We start from the raw sequence: 23,570 nt of genomic DNA on the forward strand, positions 1-23,570 counted from the left end.
CCCCCCCCCCCCCCCATTATGGTTGCACCTACGGTACGGCCATCTGTATCGCCGAGGCACGCAAGCCTCCCCACCAACGGCAAGGTCCATGGTTCATGGGGGCATATTTTAAGTCACATTCATTCAGTTAGTCCGCCGCTCGTGGTCTCGCGGTAGCGCTCTCGGTTCCCGAGCACGGGGTCCCGGGTTAGATTCCCGGCGGGATCAGGGATTTTTCACCTGCCACGAGATGACTGGATGTTGTTTGAAACCTCCCGTTAGAAAAATTTTATGAATTACTGTGCTGATAAACCTCTTACGTTATTTGATTTTCAAACAGCTGACCAGAACTGAACGTACTCAGACATTTATCTCTTTACTTATTTTGATCAACACTAAACTGATACACAATATTTTTAGCGCAACGCAATCTGACTTTCAATAATCCCTACAAAAGAATGGCCCTGACTAACAATAACCTGTGCCTTTCATGAATCACTTACCTCACAAAAATCTTCGTTGCTCGAACTACTGCAATACAGCGGGCGCCAATACTGCCACCTAAATAAAGGATTCTAACTACTGAAGGCTCTAACTACTGATAGGCATAATTAGCAAATGAAATATTTTGATACAGAACAAACAATGTATTTTCCTTAATAATATTCAAAAGTCATCATATATATATCAGTTCATGATATCCAGTATTACAAATTTACTCTTTCTGATGGACACACGTCCAGATCGACCGCTCTCAAAATTCTGCCATCTCTCTCCGCACATCCACCACTGCTGGCGGCTCACCTCCAACTGTGCAACGCTACACGCTGTTCACATCCAACTGCCCAACACTACAATAGCAAATATTCCAACAATGCAAACCGGCCACAGACTGCACACAGCACAGTCAGTGATTTTCATACAGAGCGCTACGTGGCGTTACCAACATTAAAACCTAAACAGCCTACTTACATGGTGTTTCGTCTTCATCATCAGTCATCCCCATTACGGTCGGAGGAAGGCAATGGCAAATCATATCCATTAGGACCTTGACTAGTACGATGGTGCGGGTCTCCCGCATCATCCCCTGCGCTCTGTCCAGCTGCATGGGATTTCATTTCCATTTTCCATTTATTCAGTTACATTTCAACACTGGTCTTTTTTAGTTTTTATTTATTTTTTACGGGCTACCAGTTTTTCATTAAAAATTCTTCCATGCAGTAGAAAGAGTTTCCAATGAGAAATGACTTTAGATTACATCTAAAACTTGGTTTTCCACCTATGAGACATTTAATGTTTTTGGACATCACATTAAACATTTTTTGGTGCATACTGAACTCTTTTCTGAGCCACCGACGGCTTTAACAATAGATAATAAACGTCATTTTTTCGTCAACTGTTGTAGGAACACACAGTGTGGTCAGAAACAACCTGAAAAGCTTGTAAGGGTGTTGCAGGATAGGCCGTCCTGAGAAATAACTGCTAAGAAAAAAATTTGATACGTTGTACCGTTTCTGAGCTAATTAGCATTGAAGTTAGCCAATCAGACAGTTGCGCAGGCAGACTCAAGCTGCCCGCCAGATACTGTTAATGTCAGTTGTTGTCATAGCGTAGATGACAGGGTGCGAGACTGGTGAGCCTTTGGATTGGATTCTGTCCTCACTACCGTCCATGCCCAGTTTCGTATCGCTGTCTTGTTCAGCTGTAAGAAATCAAACAAAGAACACGTGTAGCGGCACCGTCTCTGGGGGGACATCTTGAATTCGCACGCACAACTTCCTGATTGGCTAACTTCAATGGTATCGAATTTTTCTCTTAACAATAACTTTTCAGACTGTTTCTGGCCATACTGTATAGGTACACTGCACATGTCGAGTAACTCATCAACTTTATCGTGTACACACATGAACAATTCCACCTGTACATACTCTAGTCTTTCATAATTTTTATCTAAGATATAAACGGGGGTTTAAAGTAGTAACGGCAGATGTACAAAATACATGCTGTGAGATGAAAGCAAAAGAAATTTGCTACAGTTGAAACACTACCACTGCTAGCACCTAGGTTCACGTAGCTGATATTCATGATCTTCTTAGTGAGTAAAGTGTACTAGGTAAGTTTTGGAATACAGCTTTATTCATTTAATTTTTTCGAAGTAATTCCCTCCATACGGAATACACCTCTCCGTCCTCAGAAGTCAACCCCTGAACCAGTTCTCCCATGTTCCTGCAGGGAGTAAAGCACACTGGTTGTACCAAGCTCTCAGGAAATCCTCATCACTTGAAAATTGCACTGCTTTCAGCCTCACTTTCACGTGCGAAGTCACAAGGAGCAATGTCTGGATTGTAAGGAGGGTGCTCAACAAGTTTCAGTCCTGTACCCCGCAAATATTCGGTGCATGCTTTGGCGCGGTGAGCTCTAGCGTTGACGTGATAGGGGAACCAAGAGTCCAATCTTCACTTCGGTCGCAGGTTCTTCAAAGGTTGGATGACGTTGGGAGGCACTGCTCAATGTACCACTTGGATGTGACTGGCTTCTGTGTTTCCACAACAACATGCTCGACAATTCCACTCGATTCGAAAAAAGAAACCTATCATTTTCTTCTTTAGGGATCGAGAATTTCTGACAGCTACGGATGTGTCGTCATCTTCAAAGACCTAAACCTTGTTTTGAGTCTTAGTCGGTACGTCACAATAGTACAACCAAGTCTCATTACCTATCGCGATGTAATTCACATTCTGAAATTATCCCTCAAAAAATTTCTTTAACATGTGCCTGCACCAAACCACACGTCGTGTTATCTGCTCTTCCTTCAGACTACGCGGCACCCAGAGACAACAAAGTTTCTTTACTTGTACAGGATCATGCAGAATCGAACGAATTGCTGTTGCATTTAGCCCTAAGGTATCCTCTATCTGCTTATAGGTCATTCTCAAGTCTTCCTCTAGCATTTTCCTCACAGCATCAATGTTTTCCACCGGAACTGATGATCGTGGCCTTCCCGTCCTCTCAGCGTCCTCCAGAGTGAAATTTCCTCTTTGGAATTATTACCTGAATATAATTGTATGGACTGTGTGGCTGGTCCCGGCGGAGGTTCGAGTCCTCCCTCGGGCATGTGTGTGTGTGTGTTTGTCCTTAGGATAATTTAGGTTAGGTAGTGTGTAAGCTTAGGGACTGATGACCATAGCATTTATGTCCCATAAGATTTCACACACATTTGAACAATATAGTTGCACGATGTGAAAACACATCACCGAGTGCAAGAGTTATTTCTTCAAAGCATTAGTCTATGTTTAAAACACGCGTGAAGCTGCACCGAAAAACTGCCCGAATCTCACTTCATGACCACGATGTCATAGCAGGCACTTCAAACTAATCCTGCTAATGAACGACTTGCGCCCACAGACTTGGCACAGCGGCAATGCAAGTATGAAGTAATCTCAGAAGACAGCAACAACCATCCTCCTGCGACTTATTGTTGCGTCTTAGTTCAGAACTTTCCTAGCACCTTCGTACATTCATTCAACAGTTGCCCAGCTTTAAGGAAGTGGTGAAGGGGACATGTCAAAGTGGCCAGTTCTGTACGTACGCCGCTATGACCCTAAACTCCCAATTTTATCCAATAATTAAATTAAAAGTAGTTTCAATCCCCCGGTTCTGGCCAAAGCTTTCGGGAGGGTTTCTTCGGTTGTGCAGCAAATGTCCCACTACTAGTTCGGTTGGTGTTTGGCTGAGAAGTTCCTCACTCTTCAATTGTTCATTACTCGCACAGCCCACTCTGTCTTCAGGGATGGAGAGTGAAAAGTATTGTAAGTTTATAAAATTATATGGGGTATAGCATGAGTGGAACAGGAACGTCCCATAGCGCTATTACAAGAAATGATTTGGTACACGGATGATTAAACTAGAGGGGAGGGGAGGTTACACATAAGTCTGAAATCAGAGGTCTATATTATTCGTCATCCGGCGACCTACACATATACATTGTAGGACTTTTAGACTTCGTAACTCCTAAGTTTACAACAATATATGCTACTACACGGCTAAACCGGTGCATGGTGCACAGTAGCAGTTGCTGATTGCCTGTCTAACGGCTTCCAGGGGCAACAAAATTTCTGTTTCAACGTTTCATATAATTATTGACCGAATTTAAAAACTTGAAATGATGTAAGAATGTACTCATTATCAGGCATAATCTTATGTTGAAGGTGTAATACAGTAAGACAAATGTTAGAATTAGAATTTGTATGTATGTCTTAAGGCAGCGTAATACACTGCTCGCAAATTACACAAACTAAATTCATCCATTATTTGCGAATGAGTTCACATAAAGACTTTCAACAAACTACACATAATTTCAAACCTTTTTTCTCGCTGACACTCTTCACACAATGATGAAAGGAAAGAAGTTTACTGCTTATCTCATTTTCGATGTTCATGCAGTAAACTGTCAGCACGTGGCATGTAGTTTTAATATATAACGGAAGATCAAAAGATTTCTGTTCAAAGGCCGTACAGTCCAAAGTCGGTATGCCAATTGGGTAAAATCACGTTGAGCATGAGGCAATGATCCCACCGACTCACCAATTTGAAGATTTTGGTAAAACACCGTGTCCTGCAGATTCTCGTGCAGCAGAAATCGACTGTCCTTCAAAGCCTTTTTTAGGGACCGAAGGCATGATGGTTGCGTGAGGAGAGATCAGCACTATACGGCGGTTGCTCGAGGGTCTCCCACTTAAGTTGGCGTCTGTCTTAAGATATTAGCTGCATGGGGCTTGAGTTGTCATGAAGGAGAAGCGCCCCTTGACGCACAATTCCACAAAGGTATTTATTGACAGTCACCTTGTCCCATATGCATTCTTCCTTCTCCAGTGGATGTCTACCGGTGTTCGTCTTGAGGTAGCCAAGAAGAGAATGAAAGCACGCTCGTCCTGTTTGGACGCATTTGCTAATAACATTCCCATATCTCGTGGAAATCGGGTTTTCTGCCGCATATCAGCGTCTTCCAAACACGATATTTCGACGTCAGTACTTGACGTCTTCATCAGGTGTTCCCTGAGACTGGCTGCTTGCTGGACCGGGTCGCATATTTATGCCTGCCCGGTGTCTGGCGGCAGAAAACCCGATTTCCACGAGATGTCATCAAATCGCCGGGAAAGTCTAAGAAATTACAACATTCCCATAGTTTACGTTGTCGCATTTCGCATTCGCACGTCAGAAAGACATGAATGCCACACCAATCCCTTGCTTAGTGTCGGTGCTTATACAACCACATCAGAGCCGCGTTATATTGCACATACGCCGCAGCAACGGCCTCATACGGAAACTTATGGATCGCCACTTATATTACTGCTTTACTAGTAACCCTATTCATAACAAAATTTTGCAGACTGTATCTACACATAACAGTGAATGCACCTACAGAATTATATCATTGTACGACACATAATTAAACACCCAGATACGAGAAAAATTAGTTTCTGCTCGAAACAGAGTGTAAGTTACCCAGACTATACTCACCCAGTGTTTGATAGTGAGAGCACTTATCGACTTCCAACGAACTTTAAACGTAATTTCAAACGTTTAAGAAATTAGCTCATATGTAAAGTAAAAGTTTTATGTATAGGAGTTCGCTTCGTCAGAGAATGGGTGTGGAGTGTTTACTGGGACTAACAGTACTGTTGAGACTTTCATGGTCACCTGTTGGCGTAGTGACTGTCAGCTTCTTTCTTGCCACCCAACAGCTATAATTATCGTGTCGTCAGAGTTGTTCTTCTTTCAATACACAACAGTCAATCTCAACACTGTTTTTGAAAGCGAAAGATGATATTAAACTGCGGAAAACATGTTTTTCCAGATCATTACACGACATCGAAAAATGTGCATGCGATCTCCAGTATGGGAAGTCTTCTCTGAGAGCACAGATTTGTTTGTAATACTTTTGCTGCATTTATAACGATGCCTTAATGTGACAACTGCTGACATCTAGGAGATGATGAGTCGAACAGAGCAACTGCAAACATTGTCTGTTAAGGCTGGTGAGAGTTAAACAGTGTCCTTCTTGCTCAGTCTGTCATCGGTTATTTTGTTGCTTAGGTAGCAGAATTCCTTAACGTCATCTACTTTTTGATCTCCAATTCTGATGCTAAGTTTCTTGCTATTCTCATTTGTGTTGCTTCTCATTACTTTTGTCGTTCTTCGATTTACTCTTAATCAGTATTCTGTACTCATTAGAGTTTTCATTCTGTTCACCAGATCCTGTAATTCTTCTTCACTTTCACTGAGGATAGCGCTGTCTTACACCCTTTTTTAATCCGAGCACTTCATTTTTGGTCTTCCGCTGTTCTCGTTCCATACTGTTTTTGTACCTATTGTACATTACCGGTCTTTTCCTACAGCTTACTCCTGTTTTTATCATATTTTAGAACATTTTACACCATTTTACATTGTCGAACGCTTTTTCCAAAGTGTTATCTACTCCATAAAGTAGGCATTGTATATTTTCTTGTTGCGTCTTCGGAAGGTGAACTACACTGCATAACTGTTGTGTTGCAATACTTTCCACTGAGGATAACTACCAAATGTTGCCTTATTCACTTTTAGATTACATATAATTTCGAAACATTATGAGCAAACATGATTACCTTTGTTCTTTGCGTATGTAGGAACGCCAAATTGCTGGAGAAGTGCTTGGCTGCAACTCTGCTAGCACAGAGTGTGTCCATCGGTGTCGCGGTCTGCATCCAGCTGTACCAGATCGCCATGGTAAGTGCCGAGCAACTTACTGTAACTTGAAAGACTGCGTGAACATCTGGATGTCTGGTGTATTCTTCATTTTATCTTTTTGGGTCAGGTGTGTAATTCCATTCTGAAGGTGGCAGGGGTAAAATACAGGGAGCGAAAGGCTATTTACAATTTATACAGAAACCAGAAGGCAGTTATAAGAGTCGAGGGGCATGAAAGGGAAGCAGTGGTTGGGAAGGGAGTGAGACAGGGTTGTAGCCTCTCCCCGATGTTATTCAATCTGTAAATTGAGCAAGCAGTAAAGGAAACGAAAGAAAAATTCGGAGTAGGAATTAAAATCCATGGAGAAGAAATTAAAACTTTGAGGTTCGCCGATGACATTGTAATTCTGTCAGAGACAGCAAAGGACCTGGAAGAGCAGCTGAACGGAATGGATAGTGTCTTGAAAGGAGGATATAAGATGAACATCAACAAAAGCAAACGAGGATAATGGAATGTAGTCGAATTAAATCGGGTGATGCTGATGGTATTAGATTAGGAAATGAGACGCTTAAAGTAGTAAATGAGTTTTTCTATTTGGGGAGCAAATGGTCGAAGTAGATAGGATATAAAATGTAGACTGGGAATGGCAAGGAAAGCGTTTCTGAAAAAGAAAAATTTGTTAAAATCGAGTATAGATTTAAGTGTCAGGAAGTCGTTTCTGAAAGTATTTGTATGGAGTGTAGCCATGTATGGAAGTGAAACGTGGACGATAAATAATTTAGACAAGAAGAGAATAGAAGCTTTCGATATGTGATGCTACAGAAGGATGCTGAAGATTAGATGGGTAGATCACATAACTAATGAGGAGGTACTGAATAGAACTAGGCAGAAGATAAATTTGTGGCACAGCTTGACTAGAAGAAGGGATTGCTTGGTAGGTCATGTTCTGTGGCAATGAGTCACCAATTTAGGGCAGCGCGGAGGGTAAAAATCGTAGAGGGAGACCAAGAGATGTATACACTAAACATTCAGAAGGATGTAGGTTGCAGTAGGTACTGGGAGATGAAGAAACTTGCACAGGATAGAGTAGTATGGAGAGCTGCATCAAACCAGTCTGTGGACTGAAGACCACAACAACAACAACAACAACAACGTGTATAATTCCATCAAGTGTATAACTCCAGTGGATGCTTGGATATGAAGCGCTTTCAATAAGAGATGCAACACTTTCTTTGGGGAATTTTAGTTGAAAGAAATTCGAAATTTGTTGTGGGATATCGTAGAACGTTCCTGCGTCAGCCCCTACATTTTCGTGAAGTTCTGATAAATGCAGTGCTGAATGTAGCCTTGAAAATTGCGTCTGTGATGTAGGTGCGTTCCATCCAGAGAATTGCCATTGGGTTTCTTTTGGTGGAAAGACAGAGCATCGCAGATATTCAGACACGCTTGTTGAATTTCTACGGAGACCTGGCAGTGAACAAAAGCACGGTGAGTCGTTGGGCGTGCGTCTGCCACCGTAACGACAAAGTCGCACAAAGCTTTCCATCTCGCGCTTGCCAGCTAGCCGCACACACCTGTGACTCCTGCAGTGCTGGGACGTGTAGATTCATTCGCGGTGATCGACCGATCACAATCAAACATCTCGCTGCTCAACTGAACGTCTCTGTTTGTAGCGCTGACACACTGCTCCACGAGTTAGGGTAATCTAAGGTGTGTTCCCATCTATTTGGTCCAATGAAGGATGTACTCCATGGGAAGCAATACGTGGATGACAGGGAGGTTATTGATGGAGCAAGACACTGGCTCTGACATCGACCAGTATAGCGGTACCATGCAGCTTACAGGTCCTCCGAGTAAGGTAGCGTAAGGCCGTCGCATTGAACGAAAATTATACTGAAAAATAGATTTTTGTATCCGAGAATGGGGAATGATATAATGTACTGGAATCCTGAATAAAACCAACCTGCTTGAAGGAAAAAAATTGCAATGCTTACTGGACGACCCTTGTACGTAGAGTTGGTGGTTATCCCATGATGTCTAAACACATGTGCTAACGTCCTACCACAACTTCTTGTCAATGTTTTCCACATGTAACTGTCCTTGTCGATTGTGTGGAGAACCTCCTCATTTATTGTCTTATCAGTTTACCTAATTTTGTACATCCTGATATTACACTACATATTCTCTTCTTTTCCGGTATTCTATATGCTTATATTTAGCATAATGAATGCAATAACGCGATGGCCCCCTCAAGGATAGGACTGGGGGTACCCCTAGGTACAGGTCCCAGGCCTGAAAGAGGCGCAGGTCCAATACTACACAATTTTATATTTTACTTATGATAATGTAGCACAAACTAGAAGAAAAATATTTTGAATATTTTTTTCAAGTAAAATTTTAAGGGATTCTACATCTAAATATAACCTAGAGTTTGAAATAGATATTTTTATTTTTGTTACAATTTTTATTTTAATCGTAGTTTGCTAAATGAATATACTTGTTGTGCTATTTTTAAGTAAAATAATTTTCAAAATTATGTTTAGTTTCGTTTTATAAAATAGTTACCACAATTGTACCTTGTATTTTCAGATTAAATTGCATTCTAAAAATGTAGCATACGACTGTAAAATAAGGGGGCCAATCTCTGATCCTGGGTTCAGGGCTCGTAATCAAATGCGGGGGGGGGGGGGGCATGAGTACCCCAATAATCTGATCATCGTTTACGGCCTTAAATGTGTGTCAGGAACGTGCAGACGACAGACGAACTTTGGTTCGTCTGAGACTGGCTGGAGCGTCAGGTGATAGCTACCACAAGGTGGCCTCGCCTCGGAAGATCTAGTTTTAAGCCCAGAGACATCAGGGCGCGTTGACGCTCATATGTCAGTGGCTCCGCATAGTTGGTCACACTGTTCAGTGAGTCTGTAGCAGCTTGCCACACATTCGACTAATGACTGGCAGGGATGCTGCGCCAAGCGAATGCTTAGCACTGAGGGAATGCTGCTGCTGCCGGAGCTGGGAGCATTAGTACTCATACCAGACGGATGATTTATGACACGAATTAGCCTCCCATCATGTCTTTGGAAAAGCTGCATTTTGCTGCGACATACAGCAACTCTGTCTACTGCTGACGGTACAACCGTACAGTGCAGGGTGCTAAACAACACCTAAGCTGCACCATTTTGGCAAAAATGGTCAAACAGGATCACACCCTGTCGTTGATGTGTGCCTTAAGACCAGGTGCTCTCCAGAGAATCATTGTTTTAGTTGTTAATGTTCAATGTCCCTACTAACCTCTTTTCCTGTGAGAGCCAAGTAGAGGAGGTTATAATTTCCAATGGTAGTTCAAAAATGGTTCAAATGGCTCTGAGCACTATGGGACTTAACATCTGAGGTCATCAGTCCCCTAGAACTTAGAACTACTTAAACCTAACTAACCTAAGGACATCACACACATCCAATGGTAGTTTGTGTATCACATGCCTATAAGAAAAAGTGTACCTTAGGAATTTTTGCTGGGTGTCCTTATCTGGGACGTTTGGCTACTGCTGCAAGTCTGTTTCCGATGGTAAAAAGATCGCACTGCCGTTTCTGGTCCTAATAACCAACTTACCTCAACGTTACTGGTAAGATAAGATTTCTGGGACCCATACCTCCATCCCCCCCCCCCTCCTCCTGGGAAAACCCCACATCTCAGGATATTGCGTGTGTTATCTGGTGTAACCCGAAGCCCCTGTCATGTGTTGCCACTGCCTCAGAGCAACTGTGTGTCCTAAAATTAGCGAGAACCCATGTGAAACCCCTCCCCAGCAGAACGTGGCGTGGCCAAGCCCCTCGGGCAGTTGCAAAACTGGGAAAATGACGTTCACTCATCCACTGTACCAGATAATGGTCTAGGACATTGTTACAGAGACAGTTACGTGTGATAAAAAAAGATAGGAACCACCTGAACCAATACGAATCGAGTTCCCCCATTCTTCCCCATTTTATTAATAGCAACCCAACTGCATGACTATCGTCATTCCCGTTCTAAATGCCAACAGCAGCAGAGATTGGCAAAAAGAAGACTTTTTTACCTGGTTCAGGAAGTTGCGAGTCAATCCATGGCTGAATTTGAAGGAGGCAGACTTCCTACTCAAGATAAAGAGGGAAAAAATTCTTTCATTCTAAAGAAGAGAGACTGATATTACGTGAGGCTGCCTCATTGCTATGCTGTCCAGAACAATGTATGATGTTTCCTTTGACTGCCAAAGAGAATTGATTTGTTCCGAAGCAAGTCGCATTTTAGATGCTGGATCGTGCTTTAAATAGCATGGTCATGTCTGATAATTTTATTCTACAATGGACAACACTCGACTAAGAGTTAAATGTCACCTCCTCAGAATGATTAATGAAAAATCACCACCATCATTGTCTGAGTTCATCCAGTATGCCGTTTGAGAATGCACTGAATGGTATACGTGCAGTTATTCCCCAAGAGTCGCATGTCTACGTTAAGGGTTGGAGAACTTAAAGTGATTAAAGACATGTTGCCGGGACATGATGAGCATAGTGCTGATGACAAAGGTTTCTCCTCACTACCTTCACACTAATCGAGAACAGTTGTCGACAAACAAAGCAATTTAGTGAACCGGAATTTGAAGGTGACTGCGGAATGATTCTACTGCCGCCAACATACATTGCGTATAAAGTCCTTGAGATATTGGGGGTCCCTTTTTTTTTTCTTTTTCGGTCGTCGGTCTGCTGACTGGTTTCATGCGGCCCGCCACGAATTATGTGCTGGATGTATTCCAATCTCTGTCTTCCTCTACAGATTTTGCCCTCTACATTTCCCTCCAGTACCATGGAAGTCATTGCCTCATGTCTTAACAGATGTCCTATTATCCTGTCCCTTCTCCTTACTAGTGTTTTCCACTTATTCCTTTCCTCTCCGAGTCTGCCTGTGCCTCCTCATTCCTTACGTTATCAGTCCATCTAGGGCTCATACGGAGGCGTAAAGACAGTCGTTTTTCCTTCGCTCTATTTGCGAGTGGAACAGGAAAGGAACGACTAGTAGTGGTATAGGGTACCCTCCGCCACGCACCGGATGGTGGATTGCGAAGTATATATGTGGAAAGAGCAGTAGATGTAGATGTAGACTGGAGAGTTGCATGTGAAATTGTTGGAAAAGTGATGGGGTAAAACCAGTGAGAATTCTTGGCTGATGACAATGAGCAGGATGGATCTTGTTGTTTGAACAATGAAGGCATTCAGTGTTTCTAAATGATTGTAAATTTGTGATAGTTTAAGTAATAATAATAATAATAATAATAATAATAATAATAATAATAATAATAATAATAATTTCTATAAAATTGTTATTGTTTCCTCCCCATCAGGTCATTAAAACATTTTTGTAACTACAGCCCACTGGAGAGACAGGGAGAGAGAGACCTGTTAACACACTTGGACATTACAGTATGCGAGCGTGTTACAATAATAAAATAACACCGTAGCTTATTCTGCAAATGATCGTATTACATACTACGTAAGACAAACTGACATTACAGTATATTGCTGAATTATTATAAAATAAAGACGTCACGACATCTACTTTAAGCACTTCTATCTCCCAATGCTATTCGCTTTAATTTAACGGATTTTCCCCAGATAGCAGTGCATCCATTCTAAGAACAAACAGCATAGCACGATATTTAGATAAATCGTTAAACCAATAACAGAGCGTGATGTGTTAATAAATCCGAGTTAAACAAACTTTACAATGGAACAAAATATGTACTAAGTCACTTCCCTGCATTATTAGTGTGTAAAATTACTATAGGACATTCCCTAGTAGACCAGAACGAAACGAGGTTTAAGAATTATGCGAGTTGGGGACTGGGCCGTAAAGGACTGTTGTTTGACCAACTAGGACTCGACACCCAACACTTCGCCACCGCCTCTATGGGGCCACTCATCATCGCTGTCTGCTGCTGTTCTCCGGCCACCATGGAGAAGAAAACGTTACTGACCACCTCGTGAGTCCAGGGTTGGACTGCTGTTGACTCAGCTTAGTGTCAGGTCAGCATGTCACTTCCACGGTTACTGGCCACTGTCCACTTTACAGCCACAAGTTGAATGGTGGGAAAGCACTGTTCTTGTAACTTACTTTAACTTAACTGCCAGATACTTCCCGCATGTACCTTGGCCCTCCCTTGTCCCAGACACATGAGATAACACTGCTGGAAAATGAAGATGACTTTGAGGACCATGTCTGACACACAGATAATACTGTCAGTGGGTAACACCTGACAGCCCTGGACCAGTAAGGATCAAGCCTCCTGCTCTCCCCCTTGTTTTCATAGAAATCCAGCTGCATGAGCATGTTCTTTCTTTTTCTGTTAGCCATATTGGAAGGTATAATAACAGTCCTTGATAGAGGTACAGCAAAAACATCCTAGAAAATGATATGTAACGCAGCCAACGAGATTGCTGCTAACGTAGAACCTTTTCTCCTCGAGGATCACACTCGCGCAGTGATACCTGAACGCTCGAGGTATTATAACGAATGTACAGACCTCCGATTAGTCAGTCTGCGTTAGTCTGCATTAGTCTGCGTTAGTCTATAGTCAAGTTTCAGTCTGCACCTAATAAGATTATCATATTCCTGTACATAGCCATGAAGAGAAATGTATAGACACTTTGTCAAGTATCAGAGATATGTGAGAATAAGATTAAAGTACCAAGACCAAAGGAACTTCAGATTGTCAATTGTAAACGGCATCCAGAATCAAGTTACGTAATGTCTATCCTTTTTATTATTTTAATAAATGTGTGTGAAAATTAATCAAGTTCTGTTTAAAGTTGGTCACCGTCAATCTGCTACTCTAAGCGTGCAAGTGGCATTTATATCGTCTGACCTAACGGCAGAAGATAAACACGCGACAATAAGACCACGAGACATATTGCTGACACTCGACTACTTCGTTAGAGCGACAAGTCAAATAATCTGATGGTGTGTGTACCGAAGGTCTTCAGTACGCACACCACACATACCATGTCATGCACTCCTATCCTGGCGCTGCTGTGCCCTGATCCACTGACAACCAACACTCCACCACATGCCTGCTATACTGTTGTTGAGACGTTGCTACCTGCTGTATCTCAGCGCGGCTGCCCCTGTCGGAGGTTCGAGTACTCCTTCGGGCATGGGTGTTTGTGATGTCCTTAGCGTAAGTTATAGATTAAGTGGTATGTAAGCTTAAGGACTGAAGAACTCAGCAGTTTGGTACCATAAGACCTTACCACGAATTTCCAAATTTCCTGCTGTATTGTTTGACGAGCCAACACTTTTTTTTTTGTTCTCACGCAAAATATCCTCCTAGCGCACTAATGGACTCTTTATTCCCCACTTTGTTACATGAATGCGCATTTCGTTAGAGTCTATATTTTCTAAAATTTGTAACTTTTTTTCAGTTGAACCGAGGCCTTCTGTCAAGTTTGCAACCGCCATTTGATCTTCTGACTGAAAGGGGTCTAAAGATTTAGGTTGTTCAATACTGTCCTCTTGCTGAAACATTTCTATAAGCTCATCGCTTTTCAGTTGCTGATTGTGTGAATCCAGCAGTTCTTGAACCTCATCACTATCCCCCTGTAAATTTGCCTCGCAAGAGAATCACATTATCAATTTGATCAGTATCTGGCGCTGATTCCCAGTGGTGAATAAAATTGGACACAGATTTTTCCAGCCGCAATTTAAAATTTTTGTGAAATTTCATTGCAAAATCGTCCACAATTCTCACGGCATCCAATACATTGAATTTCCATCAAAAGTCTTTAAAGAAGAGCTCTTCATTTTCTGTCCTATAGCTGCATGCAGGCGCCCAAAAGATTGCCTCAACGTAGTAAGCTTTAAATGTTTTAATGACTCCTTAGCCCATCGGTTGAAGCAACCTGGTTGTATTCAGTGGCAAAACTACAACTGTCTCACGTTAGTCGAAATTAATTAGAGTGACAGCAGGATGACCTGATGGGTTGTCGACTAATAGCGTCACTTAAAATGGGATTTGTTTTAATGGGCAATAACGTTCGGCTTCAGGTATGAAGTCCTCAGAAAGGGAAGCTGTCGCCCAATCTTTAGCATATGATCTCCAAGTCACGGGCAGCCCAGATTTAGATGTATTTTTAAAGCTCCTGGATTTTCTGAGCGATAAACTAAGTGTGCTTTTAATTTACAATCACCAACTGCATTCACGCCAACCATCACTGTCTATCGATCTTTGGTGACTTTAAAATCTGGAAAGGTTTTCCCTTCACGCGCAATAAAAGTTATTTTCGTTATCTTCCTCCAGAACAAGTCAGTTTCGTCTATGTTGAATATGGTTTGGCTTTTTCTATCACTGCCTTGATTTTCTTTGGACAGAGCGACGCAACCTATCAGCGCTTGGAGCGTCACCATTTTCTGGATTTCTAGGCCAATTACAACGGCTTTTGATTCGGCCAAACCGGCCGTTACTAGCTTCAAACATTTCATATTTGGCCACCCCCCCTCCCCTCCCCAGCTTCTTTCAATCTCTCAAAAATCAGCTTAGTTTAAGGGCTCACCAAGTTCCGATCAACAGGACTATTTTTCACCCGTACTTGATTATCACATCATAATTTAACATCATTAGCACGTGAGCGATAATACCACAATTTTTACAGATGATACTTGAATTCAAAGGCTTAGCCTTTTTCATAGCTTCGAGAGTTTTCCTTTACGTTTTATAAATGCTGTTGAGATTGTTGATTTCAGTACATCACACTTCTTTGTCAACTGACAATTTCTAATTGTTGATAATATTAAGTTTGTATGACGCAGTATCTATCAATCATGCCAGCGCTGTGGATGAAACGGTCCTGCACGGAACACATCCGAACCCGTCGTAAGCCATACGCTGTGGGTGGAGTGGAGGAACAGAGAGGTCGCTCGCTCGCACATGAAGAGGTTTTAGACCTCGACAGAATGTGAAGTACTAGTGCCGCTGGGGCGCTTCACCTTCAATCTTGGTGGGTTGTGTGGGGAATTTCATGGGGGTGCTGGAGTTTACTTGATGGTGTGCTGGTATTTTTTTTTTTTAAGATGAAAGAATAGTTAGAGGGATAGTAGAAGAAGCAGGAATACGAACGGCCCAATTGGCTGGCCGGCGTATTATTTAATAATAACAGATGAAAGGATAGTATAAGGGACAGTAAGAGAGTAAGGAAAACGAACGGCTCATTGACTAGCCGGTAGTTTACAGGTAAATGACAAAGTAAAGGAAAGGAGAAGGACAGTAAGACGTGAATGAAAATGAATGGCCATTTTCCTGGCCTCATCTTCATGGCGGCATTGGTGACGGTGGTGGCAGACAGTCATGAGGGGATGAAATGGTGTGTGTGGGGGGGGGGGGCAAAAGAGAAAGAAGTCAGAGAGTGACAGATGGAGAGGTGAAATGGGAAGGGCCTGTAAGGATTAGGCGGAAAATGGATGAGGGCGTGAGGGGCGGTGGGGATGGCGTGTGGGGCGGTGAGGATGGGGGAGGGATGGCATGACGTGGTGATGAAATGAAGCGATAATATGGAAAAGATGAAGTGACATGAAAGTGACTACCGGATAGGGAGTTATGGGGGGCGGAAGAGGAACAGAGGCCGCGGCGCTCAAACAGACGAATCGCGCAACTACGGATTTACGTAAAACAGGTTAGCCTAAGTCGGGGTATTACTGTATTACTGCATATACAAACCTGTACAAATGCTGTTCTGGTTGGTATGCAATGGAGCTGGACAATACAATTTGTTGTAAATCTGGACAGCCAAACAATATGTTGCAGGCTAGCTGCTTCTCACTTCAGGGTAGGTATGTAGTGAGCTGTGGGAGGCATTCTTCAGTAACACGGAGAGTGCAGAGTGAAGAATCCTTACTAGAAAAAAATATTCTTTATCATTCGACAGCACTCCGACGGAATTGGCCCAGGATCTGGTCGCAGCTAGTTAACACGAATAGCGTATGCTGAGACAGCGGAATGTGATAAGAACGTGCTGAACCCCGGGCCCTCGGAGTCCAGAGAGAGGTTGAAGACAACCCTGTTCTTTGGACGAGAACGGAAAAAAATCATGTATCATGTTAGAGGAGCCATCACAGCGTTCACTGGCAGTTAGCAAATCAGTTCAAAGTTAACTCACAGCTTTTGGGACAGTGTCTTCATCTCTAAAGGAATTCGCACAGTGCGTGGTAGGTAACCTGGAAAGAAATAGGTAGTACAAATTGCACGGTACACTGTAATTTACTTACTGAAGTCTGCCCTTTCGAACTGTCCATTACCATGAGGTTTGTAAATATGATTCGAAATAAAGAATTACTTGTGTTTCGTGAACGCAATATTGATGATGTATGTGACGAGTTGTGAAATGATATCTCTGGAGGAAAGTAACAACAGTGTTATTGGTTGCTGAGCATTGCAGTAATTATTTAGTTTATCGCCCTTTCACTTAACCTCAGCCTTTGATTTCTTTGCAGCGTGCGCAGCAGTTAGTGGATGCTGGGAAGTTCGGCTGCTACCTCTTCATCATGCTCGCTCAGCTGTTCGTGTTCTGCTGGTTCGGTGACGACCTCATAACAGAGGTGAGGCGCTTACTGACTGACAGCTATGCTGCGGTGTCACTTACCGGATAAAATGCTTTGCATTTCCTGGCAACGTACATACGCGGCTGAAAAAAGTGCGGGTACTTACGGAAGCAGACTGCCAGCAAATCTTAATATGAGAACTGGAATACCTTGGTATTTTCATGTAAAATATTTCCACTAATCGAATACCTTCATTTCTCAATAATATGGATGTGCGTCGTAAATGTGGTGCTGAGTCAAATGCTTTCTGGAAGTCAAGAATACTGGAACTATCAGACTGCTTTGACCCACGGATTTCTGGATATGAACAGAGAAAAGCGGAAGTAGGATTTCACTATGCTGTCAGAATCCATTATGCTTATCATGAAATACGTCATTCTGCACAATATATGTCATTATTATTGAGGTCAGAAAGTGTTCTTCGATTCTGTGACACTTTGACATCAGAGATTTGGACGATACTTTTGTGAATCACTTCCGCTACTCTCCTTATAGATGGGCGTCATCTGTGCTTAGTTCTGACTACTGGACTCAGTTTTTTGTTTGAGGAATCTACGGTGTACTGTGGTTAAAAGAGCGTCTACCTCAGCTGCAAATTAAGATCAGAATCTGATGGGGACCCATTCGGCCCTGCAGCGTTGCTCAATTCTCGCCATTTCAACTGTTACTCAACACCACTAATGTTTATTTCACTCACATTTTCAGTGCTACCAGAATTAAATTGGACCAGTATTCATGGATTTTAGTTTTTAAAGGAATATTTGAGAGAGAACTTCACCATCTCTGCTTTTTCTTACCGACCCACAAATCCAGCAGCTGTGTCATCCACGAGTGCCTGAACATTAACTTTGGTGCCACTTGATAGAGATATAATGTTCAAGTATGGTGGTCGCTGAAGACTTCAGGCATTGTACTCTTGACACCCGAACTCGATTCATTCACCATTTCTATATATAGCCATATCGCTTGTTTAACGCCTATCATGCAGTAATCTCTGATCCTTAGAACTTTATTTTGGTGGTTATAAGAAACATGGATGGTCCCTTGGCCCATGGACTGTTCCTAGGTTCATATATATTCAGCAAATGATTAACTATTCTTTTAAATAAGAGACACAGTTCTTCTATAATCTCCCGTCCAGAACTAAATGTTTCAAGTTCTGATTGAGATGTGGTACTACTGCCTCTTTATCTAGTTTTGTGAATCAATAACGCTTTCTACTTGCGTTAGTTGCCCTGTTAATTATTCTTGCTTCAACTGCCACGTGATCTCTGATACCAGATTCGATGTGGACGTCCTAAAAGAGGTCACGGTTATTTGTTGTCGTCAGATTCAATATATTTCAGTAATGAGTGGGCTACCGAACTATCTATTCCAGAGAAGCCATTTAGTATTCTTTTGCTGGATATCTGGTTGGTTACGTCCACCACTAACAAAATTATAATTATCGCAATGGACTGTTGGATGAACAAAGTCTCTTTCAGTGTAAAATTATGAGTAGGAAAGGTATGTGTTAGGATGAGCATGGTGGTCAATAGAAAGATCTAATATAAGTTTATATCAGTCTTTGGTACTGAGCTCTGCTGAAACAGCACCAAAAGCAGCTTTAACGTCTGTCGCAGAAGATTTGAGTTTCATATTTACTCTGACTAATACTCCTGTTCCGTTTCTGATTAGCCTGTCCTTTCGATATACGCTTTCATTTTCCCCAAACATCTTACCGCTATCAATTTTGGGTTTTAACCAACTCTCTGTACCTATTATTATGCAAGCTCTGTTGAATTTTTAGAATTGCTTCAAACTTTATCAGTTTGTTGTGAAAGCTTCGGCAGTTAATCACTAAGAGTTTAGTATCGTCGCCTGTGGGAAAGGGGGAGGCGGAATTTCTTTGGATCTTATACTGCTGGATTTTCAACAGCTACCGTTATTTGGCGTGGGTTGAGAGGTGCTTAACCTAAAAAAAAGAAAGAAAACAATATGTACACTCCACAAAATGTTAGCTATCTGAATAACAGTCCCTAATGTTTAGTGCTTTACTACAGCTTCAATAAAATAAATCCAATACGAATTTTGATTTGACGGTTTACAAAGTACCTCATTCATATAGCTCTGGGGCTTATGGTGAAGTTTGACAGACGTTGAACCCTAGCTACATTATAGGTGGCCACTGGTCTAGAGTGCATTATACACTCCTGGAAATTGAAATAAGAACACCGTGAATTCATTGTCCCAGGAAGGGGAAACTTTATTGACACATTCCTGGGGTCAGATACATCACATGATCACACTGACAGAACCACAGGCACATAGACACAGGCAACAGAGCATGCACAATGTCGGCACTAGTACAGTGCATATCCACCTTTCGCAGCAATGCAGGCTGCTATTCTCCCATGGAGACGATCGTAGAGATGCTGGATGTAGTTCTGTGGAACGGCTTGCCATGCCATTTCCACCTGGCGCCTCAGTGGGACCAGCGTTCGTGCTGGACGTGCAGACCGCGTGAGACGACGCTTCATCCAGTCCCAAACATGCTCAATGGGGGACAGATCCGGAGATCTTGCTGGACAGGGTAGTTGACTTACACTTTCTAGAGCACGTTGGGTGGCACGGGATACATGCGGACGTGCATTGTCCTGTTGGAACAGCAAGTTCCCTTGCCGGTCTAGGAATGGTAGAGCGATGGGTTCGATGACGGTTTGGATGTACCGTGCACTATTCAGTGTCCCCTCGACGATCACCAGTGGTGTACGGCCAGTGTAGGAGATCGCTCCCCACACCATGATGCCGGGTGTTGGCCCTGTGTGCCCCGGTCGTATGCAGTCCTGATTGTGGCGCTCACCTGCACGGCGCCAAACACGCATACGACCATCATTGGCACCAAGGCAGAAGCGACTCTCATCGCTGAAGACGACACGTCTCCATTCGTCCCTCCATTCACGCCTGTCGCGACACCACTGGAGGCGGGCTGCACGAAGTTGGGACGTGAGCGGAAGACGGCCTAACGGTGTGCGGGACCGTAGCCCAGCTGCATGGAGACGGTTGCGAATGGTCCTCGCCGATACCCCAGGAGCAACAGTGTCCCTAATTTGCTGGGAAGTGGCGGTGCGGTCCCCTACGGCACTGCGTAGGATCCTACGGTCTTGGCGTGCATCCGTGCGTCGCTGCGGTCCGGTCCCAGGTCGACGGGCACGTGCACCTTCCGCCGACCACTGGCGACAACATCGATGTACTGTGGAGACCTCACGCCCCACGTGTTGAGCAATTCGGCGGTACGTCCACCCGGCCTCCCGCATGCCCACTATACGCTCTCGCTCAAAGTCCGTCAACTGCACATACGGTTCACGTCCACGCTGTCGCGGCATGCTACCAGTGTTAAAGACTGCGATGGAGCTCCGTATGCCACGGCAAACTGGCTGACACTGACGGCGGCGGTGCACAAATGCTGCGCAGCTAGCGCCATTCGACGGCCAACACCGCGGTTCCTGGTGTGTCCGCTGTGCCGTGCGTGTGATCATTGCTTGTACAGCCCTCTCGCAGTGTCCGGAGCAAGTATGGTGGGTCTGACACACCGGTGTCAATGTGTTCTTTTTCCCATTTCCAGGAGTGTATCATATGTGCATGTTGCATAGATGCAGGGGGATGGATTTTGTGTCAGCAGTAACCTGATACACTATTATATCAGCAAGACAACAAAAACCAGCAAAAATTCTACATCATCAGTAAAACACAGAAACGCACACAGATGCAGTCATACACACACACACACACACACACACACACACACACACACACACAGAACATTTACATCAATGTGATCGCCACAGGAACGTACAGTCCATGTACCCACAACTTGACATTGGGTGTCAGCTAGTGCTTTAAAACTGAGATGTACACCACAAGTAGAGAGTGTGTATGCCATAATCTGATTTATAGAAACAAAATCTTGTTTGTATTATTTGTCAAAATCGAGGTCACTACTAAATTCGTCCTCCGTAAATTGCAATTTTACAAATAAGTAGCAAATGAAATAATAATAAACTGCCGGTATGTTGAGATGTAAATTGTAAATTGTAACGAAGTGTCGCAAACATAGCTGTGTTACAGCAAAAATTGGAAAAAGTTGCCTATGTTACAGTATGATTGTTAAAAAAATTGTACGCAGTTATAGGAGCACTGAAAGACGTAAGTCGAAACAAGGTCCCGGGAGTAGACAACATTCCATTAGAACTACTGACAGCCTTAGAAGAGCCAGTCCTGACAAAACTCTACCATCTGGTGAGCAAGATGTATGAGGCAGGCGAAATACCATCAGACTTCAAGAAGAATATAATAATTCCAATCCCAAAGAAAGCAGGTGTTGACAGATGTAAAAATTACCGAACTATCAGTTTAATAAGTCATGGCTGCAAAATACTAACACGAATTCTTTACAGACGAATGGAAAAACTGGTAGAAGCCGACCTCGGGGAAGATCGGTTTGGATTCTGTAGAAATATGGGAACACGTGAGGCAATACTGACCCTACGACTTATTTTAGAAGGTAGATTAAGAAAAGGCAAACCTACGTTTGGCAATTTACAATTTGTACAGAAACCAGATGGCAGTTATAAGAGTCGAGGGACATGAAAGGGAAGCAGTGGTTGGGAAGGGAGTGAGACAGGGTTGTAGCCCCTCCCCGATGTTATTCAATCTGTATATTGAGCAAGCAGTAAAAGAAACAAAAGAAAAATTCGGAGTAGGTATTAAAATCCATGGAGAAGAAATAAAAACTTTAAGGTTCGCCGATGACATTGTAATTCTGTCAGAGCCAGCAAAGGACTTGGAAGAGCAGTTGAATGGAATGGACAGTGTCTTGAAAGGAGGATATAAGATGAACATCAACAAAAGCAAAACGAAGATAATGGAATGTAGTCGAATTAAGTCGGGTGATGCTGAGGGAATTAGATTGGGAAATGAGACACCTAAAGTAGTAAAGGAGTTTTGCTATTTGGGCAGCTAAATAACTGATGATGGTCGAAGTAGAGAGGATATAAAATGTAGACTGGCAATGGCAAGGAAAGCGTTCCTGAAGAAGAAAAATTTGTTAACATCAAGTATAGATTTAAGTGTCAGGAAGTCGTTTCTGAAAGTATTTGTATGAAGTGTAGCCATGTATGGAAGTGAAACATGGACGATAAATAGTTTGGACAAGAAGAGAATAGAAGCTTTCGAAATGTGGTGCTACAGAAGAATGCTGAAGATTAGATGGATAGATCACATAACTAATGAGGAGGTACTGAATAGAATTGGGGAGAAGAGGAGTTTGTGGCACAACTTGACTAGAAGAAGGGATCGGTTGGTAGGACATGTTCTGAGGCATCAAAGGATCACCAATTTAGTATTGGAGGGCAGAGTGGAGGGTAAAAGTCGTAGAGGGAGATCAAGAGATGAATAGACTAAGCAGATTCAGAAGGATGTAGGCTGTAGTACGTACTGGGAGATGAAGAAGCTTGCACAGGATAGAGTAGCATGGAGAGCTGCATCAAACCAGTTTCAGAACTGAAGGCCACAACAACAATAGTGAAATTGTAACAAATTGTCCCATGTTAAGCAAAGTTATAGCAAATCACCCCATGTTACAGAAAAATTGTAACACTTGTGTAAGTGGACTGTCATTGTTCCTTTGGTTGTGACATTCAGTTGTAATCCAACTATGACTTCAGAGTTCTAAAATCGATTTTTTATTGAAAAATTATTACTTGCATAGCATCTGGGAAGTGCTTCCTCGTTTATGTAATTGACGTGTTTGCGTCAAGCAGAAGTGACGAATTCAGTTAATCACATCCACTTAATGGCATGTTGTTAAGCTACTTCAGGTACCAATGACATCCCTCCTCCCCCCCTCTCTCCTGTTTCATTTGTGATTGACAGGTGGGAAGAGGGAATGTCGCCAAGATTCTGCAACTACTCTGATTTTGGCGATTCCACGAGGTGTGTGTGGGATGAGGTAATAATTTTCTTGACACTCTTTTTAGAATGTATGTCATCAAAATTTCGACAGCCAACCTCTCCATGACGCACAATGTCTCTCTCGTACCATGTGACACTAGAATTTGTTAAGCATCTCCAGCTTTGGAAGGTAGGAGACGAGGTACTGGCAGAAGTAAAGCTGTGAGGACGGGACGTGAGTCGTGCTTTGGTAGCTCAGACAGTCTGGCTTTCGCCGCCGTGCAGTGTGGACGTGTTGTTATTTCCGCCTGCG

The 23,570-nt window shown here is 42.9% G+C and overlaps 1 protein-coding gene across 1 annotated transcript in view; it reads left to right on the forward strand.

The window, feature by feature from the left end:
- Nucleotides 1–17,374, forward strand: part of LOC126416974 (odorant receptor Or2-like) — a 130,589-nt gene extending 113,215 nt beyond the window's left edge. The window contains exons 4-5 of the mRNA XM_050084856.1: nt 6,645–6,744; nt 17,219–17,374. Of these exons, the coding sequence (XP_049940813.1) occupies nt 6,645–6,744; nt 17,219–17,374 (256 nt within the window). The remainder of the gene's footprint in view (nt 1–6,644; nt 6,745–17,218) is intronic.
- Nucleotides 17,375–23,570: the final 6,196 nt, after the last annotated feature.

This window comes from Schistocerca serialis, chromosome 8, assembly GCF_023864345.2.
Source record: "Schistocerca serialis cubense isolate TAMUIC-IGC-003099 chromosome 8, iqSchSeri2.2, whole genome shotgun sequence".
In the NCBI taxonomy this organism is placed as follows: Eukaryota; Metazoa; Arthropoda; class Insecta; order Orthoptera; family Acrididae; genus Schistocerca; species Schistocerca serialis.